Here is a 14,756-nt window from a genome sequence, read left to right as displayed (position 1 = left end):
AGGCAACGGACATTGGCAACTGTATTAGATTCCTAACTTTCATTTCTCCCAATTATCCATTGTTTCCCTAGCTAGATGTTTGTTTGCATTACATTTCCTTTACTTGGAAAAAGATGATAGTTCCATGTAACTTAAGAGCTACAAGTGTATCTAATTTGGCCTCTTGTAAACATTCACACCCCTCTCTCTCTCTCTCTCTCTCTCTCTCTCTCTCTCTCTCTCTATCACATGCATGTGTGTGTGGTGCTTTCGTATTGTACAAAAAGCCCCTAAGGGCAGCCCTCAATTTCAGAAAGCATTTTGATTCCATACAATATATGAGACTAAGGGCATTTTGACAGAAGATATGCACATTAAGAACAATCTTATCCAATTTTCAAAGCTGCTGAAAATTTATTTCTTGGAAACTCATCAATCAAATCTGAACCATCTTTCCACTTGTTTCGCCAATGAAGGGCATCAAATAAAACTTGAACACTAGTCTAGTACATCCACCCAAGCTCTTTACCTTGATCAGAAATATGATCCTACATGTAATTAGAATCTCAAACAGTTGCATATTGAATGTAACTACTAATCTTTCACTTGACAAGCTCTATGCCCTGTCAATGTTTATGAGATCTCATGTACAACATCCACAAGAAAAGGTTATGCAAGGAATCCCTTTTTCTAGGGCTGTCTCATAACCGCGGACCACTTCAGAATATCCTCCTCCGATTTCTCTAGAAGGAATTTTCTCCTAAGCTGAAAGGGTTGCCTGGAATTTTTGCAAGTCTACCAAAAAAAACCATCAAAGTTTTGAGGATGAAATCAGGTGCGTGCTCAAAGACTCCGCAACAGCATTCAAAAATTCTTCAGTGCTTAGAAATTGTTCTCGAGAAACCCTGCAAGTATGACCAAGCATTGAAGTCAGCAAGAGTACAAAAACCTGCATATTGCAGATCATTATCAAGCATACAAGACAGTTGCAGCACCATACTTTGGACCATGAATAAGCATCGCCAAATCTTTGGTCATCTTCCCTCCCTCAACAGTCTCAACACAAGCAGCCTCAAGCTTGAGGGCAAAATCGCAAAGTTTATTGTTTCCATCTAGCTTTGCTCTGTGAAATCAAAATGGCAATAGACAAACATGAAAGAAAATTAAGTCTCAGTCAGAGAAAATGATATGTCCAGTATCCTGCTAGCTGAACTTGTCTGTGTAAACCCTTGTATTCTGCAACACAAAGCCTAGAAAATGTAGAATATGAGCAACTCAAAACAAGGGTAAGCTGAAAGTGGAAAATCAAACCTGTGACCAAGACCACGGGTCCATGCAAAAATTGATGCAATGCTGTTAGTACTAGTCTCTCCCCCTTTTTGGTATACTCGAAAATGTCGTGTTACTGTGCCATGGGCAGCCTCAGCCTCAATGGTCTTGCCATCCGGGCACATCTAAAATACATTTCAAGAATAACAGAAACCAGTCTCACCAATCGCAAAGAAACAAGAAACTCGAGAAATAGAAATGATCACCTTACCAAAACTGATGTCATCAACCCCAATGAACCAAATCCTGGAATTCAAAAATCCAGGATTACATAATGCACAGCAATTAGAGAATGAACTTTCCATTACAGGACTTGTGGAAGGCTTCAACCTTGTGCAAGAAAATCACTCTGAACATCACCATCATAATTCTTACAGGCCCAAACATATCCTCCACCACTCTTAAGGGCATAAGCAACCATGTCATCAATAAGCCTATGTTCATACCTGCATTATATCAAATTCAGTCAGCACCTGAGAAACTGTTTCCAAATGTCTACCAAAAACTTGGACTTTCGATTCAAATTTGCACACCATATTCCTGCTGATTCAAACTTTGACTTCCAATCTTGCTCATACACCTCCTGGAAAATGTCTTTAAATCTGCAGAAGAAAGAGTATCAAGAATCAACATATCCACAAAGCTTTGAGTCCAAAAGCTTTAAAGGATGACACTAAACAGTCACTTGGTTGAAACATCTTCTGCTTGGATAAGTACACTAATATCAGAAATGGTAAGACACTCTTGAACGTACTGGCCCCTGTCACAAGCACAGTTTCCTACTGTAGGCATAAAGCAACCATCATGAACAATGTTCACTTAAGGTCATTGTCCCTGATCAGAGAACCTTTACCACACCTTCATATGACGTAGAGTTTCCATTTATCCCCTACTGACTCCCAAAAATCCAAAATTTTATCCAGACTCGAGGACTATTCTGGAAATGATAATATTCAGACACACAGCAAAAATAATCAGGAATATAAATGCATCTAGCACATTGAGAGTAATACAAACAGATTCCAGGGCAAAAGCTGAATTCTTTCTTGTCACTAGAACGAATGTTATGTACATGCTAGGAATACGAAGCAGGATTCCTGGTGCTAAAATATCTTCATCAAAGATGTATGGTAGGCTCGTCTTTAATTTCTCATTTCAGCTTTTAGCGAAACACACTCAAAACAAAGGGATAGACTCTCCTAGAGCTCAAAGCATCCAGTGAGGGTAAAATTTTCAGTATCCTTTGGCACTTTCCAAGGCCACATTAGGCTTACATATTATGACAAAAATAGGGATTTGTTATACGTACATGATTTCTCAGGATAAGAAAACCCTAAAAACTCCTTCAAGGATGAAGAACATGGGGTTTTGAACCCATACTAACTTTTTTTGGCATAAAATTTCAGTTTGCCTTCGAGTTGCTTATCATTTAAAAAAAAGCTATTATACCAAGCTTTACAGAAATGATCTGGGTATCCTGAAAGCTCTTATATCAAAATATACCACAGCTGAAGTTCTAAAGCTGATTGTTCCCTGGCCCTGAATTGCCGAAGGATCAAACACATGCCATAGACTGCCTTATTTACTGTGGAATTATTCAGGTGCCCCAACAATCCTACATAGATTATTCACTCTATTTGGCTGCCAGATTTCTAGGAAACCAATTCTCTCCAAAGTCAAGTACATCAAGATATTTGGATATAGGGCAGCACTAGATTATAATGGTCAGCTGGACGTGAATGGCATGAATCTTCTGACCTTTGACACACCGCAGAAAACTTACATCAATCAAAAGCAATGTATGTGTGTATTGTTTCCTTGATTCTAATACGAAAGAAGCTTGCACAGTTGCCTGGCACATGGGAACAAGTTCTCCAGCTTAAGCAATTAACAATAAACAAAGTAAATAAGTTCAATCACCTCCAGTGTCATCGCTAGCCATAAAACAACCAAGATAACCTTAGTTATCCAGCTCAATAAATCCTATCAGTAAAATGAGAGTGAAAATGTGTTGACAACTACTACAACAACTAATACAAGTACAAGGGAAAAGACGAATTAATAAACATAAATAGTGCGAATACCTGCCATCATATTTCTTCAAGATTGTATTCTTTGTGCTTAGATATAATGGCCATCTTTTTTGATGTGCCATAGCCATAGAAGATTGAGCAAAAGCACGAATAGACTGCAAAACAAACAAGCACATCAGAAGTCGAAAGAGGATTCCCATAATCATATAATATCACTTTGAGTTGGCACAAAAGACAAACCAAATGGACAGTGGTATCCCCACCACGTCAAAGCAGGATTTAGAGAGTAGCTGAGATCCATTATGATCGCAGTAAGCAAAGATAAGGGGGATTTTTTATTAGTCTTCCCATAGTGCAAGCTTATACCATTTACTCGGATGTCGCAAGATATGCACAGATGGTGAAGTCCCTCGTGGAGACTTCAACATCCACACACAACATTTAATGAGAATACACTAGGGTTTGCAGAGAAAACAAAGTATTCAAACATGGCTAACATTTTTCTTTTAAGTGCAAATGAGGAAATGATGAATGAATGAATGCTGAAATGCAACTCAATGAGCAAAGTGTGTATGCTAGCTGTGACACAATGGATGATGGAGTGGAGGGCTGTCCAACAGCCACTGGCTCTCACAAGGGTGGGCTGTGGGAAGCTAAAGGAGAGTGCCAACCACTGGAATGGATACTGAATGCAGCAAAGCACCAAAGCCAATGCCAAAAATCTGATATAGGCAGTCTCAGCAGCTACAATGGCAAAGCAGCCAAACACAGCAGTTACCGTCTGAATGGGTGTCACTGATATTGAAGGAAGCAGTTGGAATGTTCAGGCAGCAAAATGCAAATGCAAAAGGCTGTCATGATTACTCCAGATGCTGACACATAGCTGGTAAAATGCAGAGTAAGACCTAGGCAGCTCCATCCACATACCACAATGTTGTGGGCTCAAGGTATGGGACATCAGTCCTTATAATGGGAGCTTGGTGGACATGCTACTAGTCCCAAGCTCGGGGGTGAGTCTGTTTGGCTTAATGTCTAGGAAGTGAGTCCAATGTCCATCTCCTTTCATTTCATTCTATGCTTGTGCGACTTGTGCTATGTCCTGTGTGCAACTGGAAGTGTCATCGCAAGGCTAGTCGGGCTAGTAGTACCCTTAGGCTAGTTATTGAGTCATGCACCGAGGCTAAGTCATCCAATACTCCTCTTAGGCTACATTCGTTTCTAGCATTTCTTTCATTGTAGCAATCCTTAGCTTAAGCTCATTCTTTACCTTGCATTAGAGAGTGTCTCAATATAAAGTACTCACATGTGTTTCTTCTATTCTTTCTTTACTATTGGCACAGAAGGCTTGTATTTCAGTTTCTTTGAGACGGGCACAAAATGAAGTGCCTATAAAAGTTTCAAGGATCTACTGGTTCTAAAGAGGCTGTAGACAGGGATTATTCAGTCCTCCCTTGGTGACTCCAAATTCTCTTCCGGGTTAGCTTTGTTTCTTCAATGAGTATGGAGGCTTCCCCTTTTGCGGCCTAGTCTCAAGCTCCCATACTACCTCGGAGATTGTTTCTCCTAACATGTTTTCAATTGATATGCTTAGATTTCTTCATTCAATTCTAGGCACCTCGTCCATGTAACTAGCCTTCCTTCCATGGATGGGTGGTAATTCCCTAATTACAACTTAGTTACAGCAGCAATATTTATTACAAAACTGAGAAATGCAAATTAACTCACAATCTTGGACAATGGACACCCTGTTGGCCCCAAAACTGGTGCCCCTTTCGGTATTTCTTTAACTTAATTGAAGAAGAAGTTGATGTACAATGGGATTTTCCCAATCCCTTTCGGTATTCCAACTCCCCTTGCTTTCCAAAATGACTAGCAAGTCTACAATCTGATTTGCCCCTCGATTTGGGCAATCAATTGGCCTTCACCCGCTTTGATGTAGATGGAAAATGCCCCAAATTCATTGATTTCTTGGTCCCTCCACTTGAATTTGAATGAAAACAACTTCAGCCTTGTTAACTCCAAGTCTTGGAACTTCCGATTTTTGGCATACTTCCAAAGGCTGCTCCTAAACCCTAATGTCTGCTGCAGATTAGGGTTTACAATAGAGAAATCTACAATTTCTTAGCCTCTAGTGATCTCAATGCTGTAATCTTCCAAGCAAGGCTGTAGAAAGATTGAGAGATGAGAGAGAATGCGAAGGAGAGAGAAAATTCAGACTTTCTTCGTGAAGAATTGAAGACTTTTTTCCTGAAGTATTGAAGAAAATCAATCGTTTACTGCTATTGCATTGTCTCAACAACCTATAGATGTTGCCACCTATTGCAAATTGGTCTTCACCTACCCCTAACTGTCTCAGAAGGTCCTCCAATGGCTGCAGATCACACCAGCAGCATCTCCTCTCTCTCTCTCTTGCAAGTTGAATGCACTAAAATGCCTCTCTCCACCTTCTAAAGACGTTTTTTAATCTTGCATGGGTCTTTTTGCCAAGTAGAAGTCTTCCCAAATGTTTTTTCTAGCATTATCCATAATGAAATATTAATTTTCAATCTTTAAATACTAAAAATTAATCTAATAATTATTTCGGTGTACAAAAAAAAAATCTAACTGGTCAATAATTAAATTGGCTAGGCAACTTCCATTGCCGAGTGTCTCTACACCATCTTTGACTATCAAATTGATGTTAGGTACCATTAAACGCCACTTCTCTAATATCACCAACTGACACTTATGACCAAATGAATGACCTAGGCCAACAATTGACACTAGATACCACCAAGTATCTATGTAGCATAAATTATAGCAACTTTTTCCTTTAACATCCCATGATTTCCTCAGGTCCCAAGCTCGTAAATTTACTCTAACCCTAGTTACACCTCAAATGTGCAACATTTACCTAACTATGTGATTAAAAATCAAACATGTTAAGTGAGGTTTCAAAAATACATGTCCTTGTGACAATCTACCTTCCCTCTCCTCTTGAAATGTTTAGATTCTTCATCCAATTTTTCTAGCACCTCAACCTATACTCATGGTCTACCTTCCCCTCTGACATCAATATGATGGGGAGAGGGTGGCCTAGCTCCTTTTCTACCTTCATCATCTATATGATGGTGAGATAGTGCTTTCCCTCAAAATTCTATATCCACAAATTGCTTTGTCTTCTAGTGTCTTCAACAAAAGCATCCTTTTCTTCAAGGCCACTCCTCAAGTGACAACCTTGCTGCATTAGCATTTTGCATTGACATTTTGACTTTGCATTCTCCCTTGCATTAGCACTATGCCTATGTGATTTAGGCACTTGGAAGCATCAATCCCATTGGGCAATCTTCTAGGTGGAAACACATGCATTGTGAAGCATACATCCTTTTTACCTCATCAAGCCGAGACTTGTGAACTCTTTTCCCACAATGAATCTTGTTGAGCAACCACAGCCTTCATTAGGGTGATATTCCCTTGTAACCAACACTCATGGGATGGTCATGCACCTTTTCCTAACATATCACTTGAAAGACAGATTGCACCCTTTCTTTTCAAAGATAATTACCATCACCTATGAGGTCTTGGTAGGACTTAGGGATATCCCTAAGCCCCATATCCTAGTCTCTTTGGGGTGGGGCCTTTCAATAAGAAACACACAAGAAGATAGCTACAGCCACAACGCTCCTGATAAGACCTCAACTATTTCATTCTGACACCCTCTTTCAACGCCTTGGCCTCAACTACTATACTTTTCCATTTTCCTACTCCTACCATCCATAACATCCTCCCAAGAGTCATCACAATTGCAACTACTGTTGCATTTCTCTACCCAAGACTATCCTACAAACTTACCCCCACTATGATCATCAAATTTCACAGCCTCTATCCTCTATGACAGCCCAAAGTAGTTGTGTTTTAGTTGTTTCATATGCGTGCAAAGTTGATGTACACCACATGGGAACACCACATATGAGCTCTTTTGTATAGCATAAGAGCCAAGCTTTAGTTGTATTTCACACTTGTATACAGCAAGTGTTCGAGTTGTACTCACTTTTGTATATAGCATAGGAATAATCTTCTTATCATATACATGGCAATTTACTAGTTTACTTTTAAATATTGTCACCAGGTGACTTGGGATTTTTTTGTAATAATATTTTTTTTGTCTAGAGATTTCTTGGACTTCTCTAGAGACTTTTATCCACTTTTCTAGCCTTGAACAAAGGCAGAGTCTAGACCCAAGACCTTGAACTTTCCTCCAGACTTTTTGTCTAGAGACTTTGTGGACCTGGATTAGTCCAAATCTTAGGCAAAGTCTGGATCTAACTTGTAAGGGCCATCCTGACCTAGGAGTTTTTGGGGCTGACAAGCATCTCCAAATATTGCATGAAGATCTCTTTGCCCTTTCCTCTCAGCAACCATTGTAACAAAATCAATTGGTGAGCTAATGAAAGTGTGCTATTTTTGTATACTATTGTGTCAAACTCTTCTCTCTACTCTTTTCTCCAGACTTCCTAACTATGGACCTCTTGTCCCTAGACATCTCTATCTTTGCTCCTCTCTCTAGACTTTCCTACTCTCCTCCCCAAACTTCCCCTGAGAGCTAGCACCTTCTCTCCTCTCCTCCAGAGTTCTTTGTCTCCAAACTTCTCACCTCTAGATTCTCTGTCTGACTTCTTTGTCTCCAAATTTTTCTGTCTCCAAACTTCTCTATATCTACGACATTCTTTCTCTTCTATCCAGACTTCCCTTTCTCTCCCCAAACTTCTCTCGTATCTTTCTTCCAAACTTTCCTCTAGTCCTTTTCATAGTAGCATTTCTGGAGTCCATTCCATGGGTCCTAAACACCATTCGATTGTCTTACAATCCTCCTCGAAGCAATGCTAAGGTATTTGAAGGCATCTGCACTGATTGCAAAGCAAGTATACTTCTCTCAGGGACCCCCTGCACTCCATATGTGCACCAACCACGCCTACAATTTGGCGATCATGGTGGGACCAAGACTCTACAAGTTGCTAATCATTGAAAGTTCCTAAGTATATGCCTACAACCTGCTCCGACAAATCCTTTGAGGTAACTTCCATTTCCACTCCTGAAACTCCTCTTCAAGTTTTTAATAGGTGTCAAGTCTTGGGAAGCTCTCCCTCGCACCAAAACATAAGCAAGACCAAGGTGGTTTCATACGTTTAATACGATACAATTCATACATAACCTAGTACGATATAGAACATACACAAAAAATCCAAAAGTAAAAAACATTATTTTGTACGTTCATTAAAAAATACATGTTACAATTCATACGTAAACTAGTGTGGTACAAAACGTACACAAAAACTTCAAAAGTAAAATACGTTGTTTTGTATGCTCATTAAAAAATACATATAAAATTATATATATGCATATATGAAAATACATATAAAATGTGCAACTTAAAGATAGATCAATCACCAAAAAGTTTCACGAAATTAGAAACTAGAGTTTAGAAAATAATTGCAATGCTATATAGGTCTAAAGAGTCGAAACTAGAGTTATGTATTGAGTGCTCCAAAAAGATACATCAATCGCAAATGCTCATGAAAGGACTTAAAACGTATAATGACAAATGGACTAAGTACAAAATGTCTAGACTCATGAGACAGACTCAAACACATCGGAAGGTGGAGAGCGGCCCTCACTAAAAGAGCCTAGAGGCCTCAGATGGCTCAACAAAGTCATCATCACTTACAACATTCCCGTCATCATCAAGCCCAGATACATCGAAAGGTGGAGAGTTGCCCTCACTAGAAGAGGCCTCAAACACCTCACCAAAGTCCCCATCACTCATGATTTTCCTATCATCATCATACTCAGGCTCTCTAACTGGAGCATCCTCTATAGACTGCAACAACTACATGTGCAATAGAGAAACTCCCTGAGCCTCACCTCAGGTTGGTCCTGATGGGTGGTATAGTGGTGGTCCTGGTGCTTGCAACTCAAGCAACAACTCGACACCCCCACCAAGGGTGTGAGACTCAATGAGGACGACTCATCATCAGACTTAGACACATCGGAAGGTGGAGAGCATCCCTCACTAGAAGAGGCCTAGTTCCTATCATCATCACACTCAGGCTCTCTAACTAAAGCATCCTCTACAAATTGCAACAACTGCATGTGCAATAGAGGAACTCCCTGAGCCTCGCCTCAAGTAGGTCCTGATGGGTGGTATAGTGGTGGTCCTGGTGCTTGCAACTCAAGCAACAACTCGACGCCCCCGCCAGGTGTGTGAGACTCGATGATCAATCTCCTCGAGCTCCATGTAGAGATCCCTAGGGATAGGAGAAACTTGGAAGAGGTGAGAGAAAGGGAGAGTAACAGGAACGGGGGGGGAAAGGGAGAGAGAGAGAGAGAGAGAGAGAGAGAGAGAGAGAGAGGGAGTAGGGTGCTTAAAGAAGATAAGTAAGCTGCAAACTAATTTGTGTGGTGAGAGGGGGGGGGGTTGGGGTGGGGCGGGGTTGCTCTTTTATAAGGGTTGAGCCTTGAGGTGGGGGAGAAGGGAAGAGGAAGTATGATTCATGAGGAGGGAGGAGTGTGAATAAAAAAGTGAAGTTCAACTTCAAACTCCAAGCAATCCTAAAAAATGGTCAAAAAACAACACCAACTGTCGGATTCTACATACAGGTAACGGTCACCTTTTCAGAACAGTTAGAACGCACGAATCCTCTATGGAACCATATGATACAACTATATGGAACAATACCATACAAAACGTTCCGTACGCACATGGAATGCAACCTAGAGCAAGCCCCAAATGACTAGCACATACACAAGAGCTGGTAGCAACCAAGGATAGGTGTTGGTGCCCCTAAGCATCTTCACAAGGCACTAGGTAGAATAAATATTAAGATGCCCACCTTCAAGGGGCTTGCCACTATAGATCTTGAAGACCATATCCGTTAATTCCGTAGTTTATGTTAGATATATTGTAGAGGACACTACTAACAAGTGGTATAGTCAATTTCTAGAGAACCACTTTGTGACTTCGGCATTTCTCACGGACGAGTTCCTAAAGACTTACCATCCAAGGAATCGAGATCGCAGCATCATCCAAGAGCCCAACTTACTCAAATACACTGATAAAGATGACGTTCCTAATCTTCTCACATGAGCAAAGGTATTAGTGGCACGCCTTCCAACTTATCCTACAGAATTTATGGTACGACAGCGGGTTACTAGAGCACTTCATCCAAACAATCAACAAGAGATTCACAAGACATTGGACGTCTCTACCAACTTTATGCATTTCAACAATTGGCAATGAAGATCAAGAATGCATACAAGCTCTCATTACAAACAAGTACGTTCTTGCCCTCATCATCTAATGATGATGTTATGCAATTTCCACATGGGTTGCAACCTTCGAAAATTTAAAAAAGCAGAAATGGAGGAGCAACCTACAATAAAGCTCGTAAGGAGGAGACTAAGGAAATTAAGAGCACAACTATTTCTAGCACTACCGCCCCCTAGTATACCCATTGTCAACAACAAAGGCACGTGCCAAGTGAGTACCCCGGAGTAAATTTTGCAACTTTTGCTGCAAGATGGGTCATGAAGGTCACAAATGTTACTATCTCAAAGGACTCAAACCACCCCCCAAGTAGGTCCACTTGGATCCCCACATCTTTCTCATCAAGTTACTCCCCAAGTTTCTCATTTACAACAAGGCAACAATTCTTATTACTTGGCGTACCACCCCACCTTTCCACCCTCTACCAATCCTCCTTTGCTATCCCCTCCTTTTCCACTTGCATATGCTGCCTCTTTTGTACCACTCCAAGAAACCAAGGGCCTTGCAATCCCCTTGACCGCCCCATACTATGCTATAAGTGTGAAGAATATGGACATCATATGCACTCTCCCCAAAGGAAAAACCCCCTCTCTGTCAAAAGATGGCGTACCAGCAAGAAAATAGGGTTTGCGGGGAGGGACACGGAGTGAACTCGCCAATCATGGAAAAGAGAAGAGAAGAGAGAAGAAACTCTGATGAATGGAATGATGAAGTTCCGAATCATGGAGTGAATGTGATACAAGGGAACAAGGGTGTCGTAGCACAAGAAAGATGATGAAGACAGCCACGCACCACGAACGGCAATGTCCTCCTGAAGGGGTGTGAGGATAGTGGAGAGGCTGGAGAGAAGAGGTGACGGACTGAATGAATCAGCCGTAAGGAATGAATGAGAGAGTGGCCTATAAATAGGCACAGTTAGTCAAGGATGGCGTCCCTTTTTGGGGCTACAAACCCTAAACGCAAAACGCAAAAACACAAACTGCGGGTGAAGGGTTTCTCAACACCTCCTCTTAGGCCCAAAAAGGGGAACAAGAGAAGAGTGAGGTGGAGATGTAATGCTACATGCTAAAGAATGCTCATGCAGGTGCCACTTGGACAGTGTCCCTCGTAGGGAAATTGTTCACTACCAAGCGCCCTAGTACAAAGATCATGTAAACATGCAATGCATAGGAGGAATGTCGGACTTTGTGTGGTGCCAAGAACCATAAGGATATGCCCGTACTCGATCTCGGGAGGTGGCTCCATGCTAACCAAGTGACCAAGGCAAGAAGAGAAGAGGAGGAAGAAGATGTGGAGAATCCCTAAGATCCAAGATTTCCACCTGAAAGGTAACCTACAAGAAAGAACAGTAGACAGAGTGAACTGGAGAATCCGAAACTCAACCTTGGGAGAGAAGCCACTAGCTCCGTGCATCCATACTGGAAGGAATATGAAGGCCTCGTCACCAAGTCGCGACTGAACCTTCGAGGTCCCAATCTAGGTGGTACCTGAAGATCCTGGGTATCAATAGAAGAGATGATTGGTCAAAGACAGCCACCCCAAGAAAATAGAGGATGGGTGAAGAACTTCATGTGGAGTAGGTTCCCCCTTTGAGGTGGGAGGTGGAGGAGCCCCCGCTAAAGTCGAAGAAGTAGATGCCCCCTCTGAGGGCAAAGAAATAACATCCCCCTCTAAATCCCCCTCTGAAGTAGATAGGGAATCCAAAAACTCATGAATCATGGACTTCGAAATATTTGATGACAAAAAAAGTGCCGCCAGTTGTGCCGAAGAAGGTATCTGGGATGCGGAAGAGCTCCCAGAGGTAGCCTCTCGAACCTGAGAAGTTGAGAGTGGGGAAGAGTGGGGCTCAGAATGAGCAAGAGGTGGGCAACAGTCGCTGTCTCTCAGTGGAGCGGACTGGGTAGCAGAAGAAGAGGAAGGAGTCAAGCAACCACTGTCTCTCGAAGGAGCGGACTGACGAGGAGACAATATCAAACAATCACTGTCTCTCGATGGAGCGGACTGCAGATCCGTAGGTCGTGGAAGCCACTGTACCTGAGAATAAGTGGGATATGACTGCCGCTCGCATTGCAACAATCTCCAGGAGGTCATAGCGCCAATCAATCCTCCATGTGCTCGAAAGGACTTAGTGCGCATTGGATGTGTCTTATTGCCTTGAGCATAGTACTCTGATAGCCAATGTAGAATGATCTCTGTGGCCCAGAAAGGAGAGGTGGCACAAGGAGTGCTTGGTGGAAGACGCATATACTCCGGGGGGTGGGAAGCAAAGATCGAAGTCGGCAAGCATCGGTGATGTGTCCGATGATGCCACAATAGGAGCACCCAGTAGTCTGGATATCTGTTGGTAAAGAAGCCATGGATACCAGTGTGCCTTGCTGAAGAAGGAAGAGGTTAGCCACCATAAACCACAAACCGCAATGTCCACCTCAAGGGGTGTGAGGGCAGTGTGAAACACGAACCGCAATGTCCGCCTCAAGGAGTGGGAGGGCAGTGGAAGGGCTAGAAGTGAGTTGCCAGTGGGAGGAGGATGTGACCAGCAATAAGAGGTTGCAACCAATAGAAAAACGCAAGTGAGGAGAGAGAAAGACTAAAAACGGAGGCAAGACAAGTAGCAGGAGAGAGAAAGACTAAAAACACAAGCAGCAAGATTGTGATGACGTGGCAGACTGTACAACAACAGGTCTGTACAAGAACAACAGTCACCTGACTGAAATCAGCTCCAAACTACGTGAAGAGGGCTGGAAATCAAGCACCAACTGATGGAGACAGCAATGGACAGCTTCGGCTGAGATATCCTCTCCGAACGGGGTGTGGACAGCAAGCTGGAACACCTGAAATCTGCAAAAATGAGATTTTGATGCAGCAGCAGAAGAAGAGAAGTGGAAGCCGGAAACCCGCCACCGGACTTTGCCTTCACTGGAGTGGAGGATCTTTACCGTTGTTTGAGCAGATCCAGCTCTGATACCATGTCAAAAGATAACATACCAGCGAGATAGTAGGGTTGGCGGGAAGGAACACGGAGTGAACTCGGTAAACATGGAGAAGAGAAGAGAAGAGAAAAGACACTCTCATGAATGGAATGATGAAGTTCCAAATCATGGAGTGAATGTGATACAAGGGAACAAGGGTGTTGTAGCACAAGGAAGATGATGAAGACAGCCACGCACCACGAACCACAATGTCCTCCTGAAGGGGTGTGAGGGTAGTGAAGATGCTGGAGAGAAGAGGTGACGGACTAAATGAATCAGCCGTAAGGAATGAATGAGAGAGTGGCCTATAAAAAGGCACAATTAGTCTAGGATGGCGTCACTTTTTGGGACTGCAAACCCTAAACGCAAACCCTAAATGCAAAACGCAAAAACGCAAACTGCGGGTAAAGGGTTTCTCAACACTCTCCCCCTTTGTATATGCATCCTCAACAGCAAGCATGGCCAAAGCTCTTGATGATCAGCCACCAAGCAAAGCTTTGTCCCAGGAAATTTGCAACGGTAAGTGGTTTCACCTTTTTCTTCCCCAAGGATGCATTCTAAGTCCTCTAGTTCAAGAATATATGCAGAATTTTCGAGATCAGGTCCAGCGTCCACAATCTAATACAATTAAAGCCCCAATACCTACTAGTGTCAATTGTCACCTAGTGTTGGACATTTTTGTCATCGTTGACTCTCACAACCCACAACTCTCAATAGAGATTAAGGAGCATACTATTAAAGAAGCTATAGTGAATGGCGGCTCGAGAGTTAACATAATTCCTACAACCTCACCTTTAACATTAGGGTTTACAATTACACAATTCGCTCCTTTTGCCATTCATATAGCAAATATTTAGGAAGTGCAACCAACGGGATTGGTTGAAGGGGTCCTAGTACACATATAGTACCTCCAATTCTATATGTCTTTCCTCATAGTGGACATTCTTGCTATGGAAGGATCAGCTATGGAAGGATCATACCCATTGCTCATTGGCTGTCCCCAGTTGTGCACAGCTAGGATATGCCAGATTGGGACACGGACAAGCCATGGATTAAGCATGCAAATGAGCTAACACCACTACAAATAGAGAAGGGGCCAAACTCCCTTCTATCATGATACTAGTAGTGGAAGTTGCCACACCC

At 42.3% G+C, this 14,756-nt stretch overlaps 1 protein-coding gene across 4 annotated transcripts in view; it reads right to left on the bottom strand.

The window, feature by feature from the left end:
* Window positions 1-483: 483 nt before the first annotated feature.
* Window positions 484-14,756, bottom strand: part of LOC148037215 (isocitrate dehydrogenase [NADP]-like) — a 68,100-nt gene continuing 53,827 nt past the window's right edge. For all 4 annotated transcript variants that reach the window (XM_087676148.1, XM_087676150.1, XM_087676149.1 and 1 more), the window contains exons 10-16: window positions 3,393-3,496; window positions 1,842-1,910; window positions 1,639-1,754; window positions 1,520-1,554; window positions 1,291-1,433; window positions 980-1,102; window positions 484-884 (exon numbers count right to left, since the gene is read on the bottom strand). In XM_087676148.1, coding sequence (XP_087532274.1) covers window positions 791-884; window positions 980-1,102; window positions 1,291-1,433; window positions 1,520-1,554; window positions 1,639-1,754; window positions 1,842-1,910; window positions 3,393-3,496 — 684 coding nt within the window. In that variant the 3' untranslated portion in view covers window positions 484-790. The remainder of the gene's footprint in view (window positions 885-979; window positions 1,103-1,290; window positions 1,434-1,519; window positions 1,555-1,638; window positions 1,755-1,841; window positions 1,911-3,392; window positions 3,497-14,756) is intronic.

This window comes from Lygodium microphyllum, chromosome 4, assembly GCF_053477565.2.
Source record: "Lygodium microphyllum isolate KBCC chromosome 4, Lygodium_microphyllum_v1.1.10, whole genome shotgun sequence".
Taxonomy (NCBI): domain Eukaryota; kingdom Viridiplantae; phylum Streptophyta; class Polypodiopsida; order Schizaeales; family Lygodiaceae; genus Lygodium; species Lygodium microphyllum.
The sequence above is the reverse complement of the archived record's forward strand: the minus strand, read 5'-3'. Positions and strand labels throughout refer to the sequence as shown.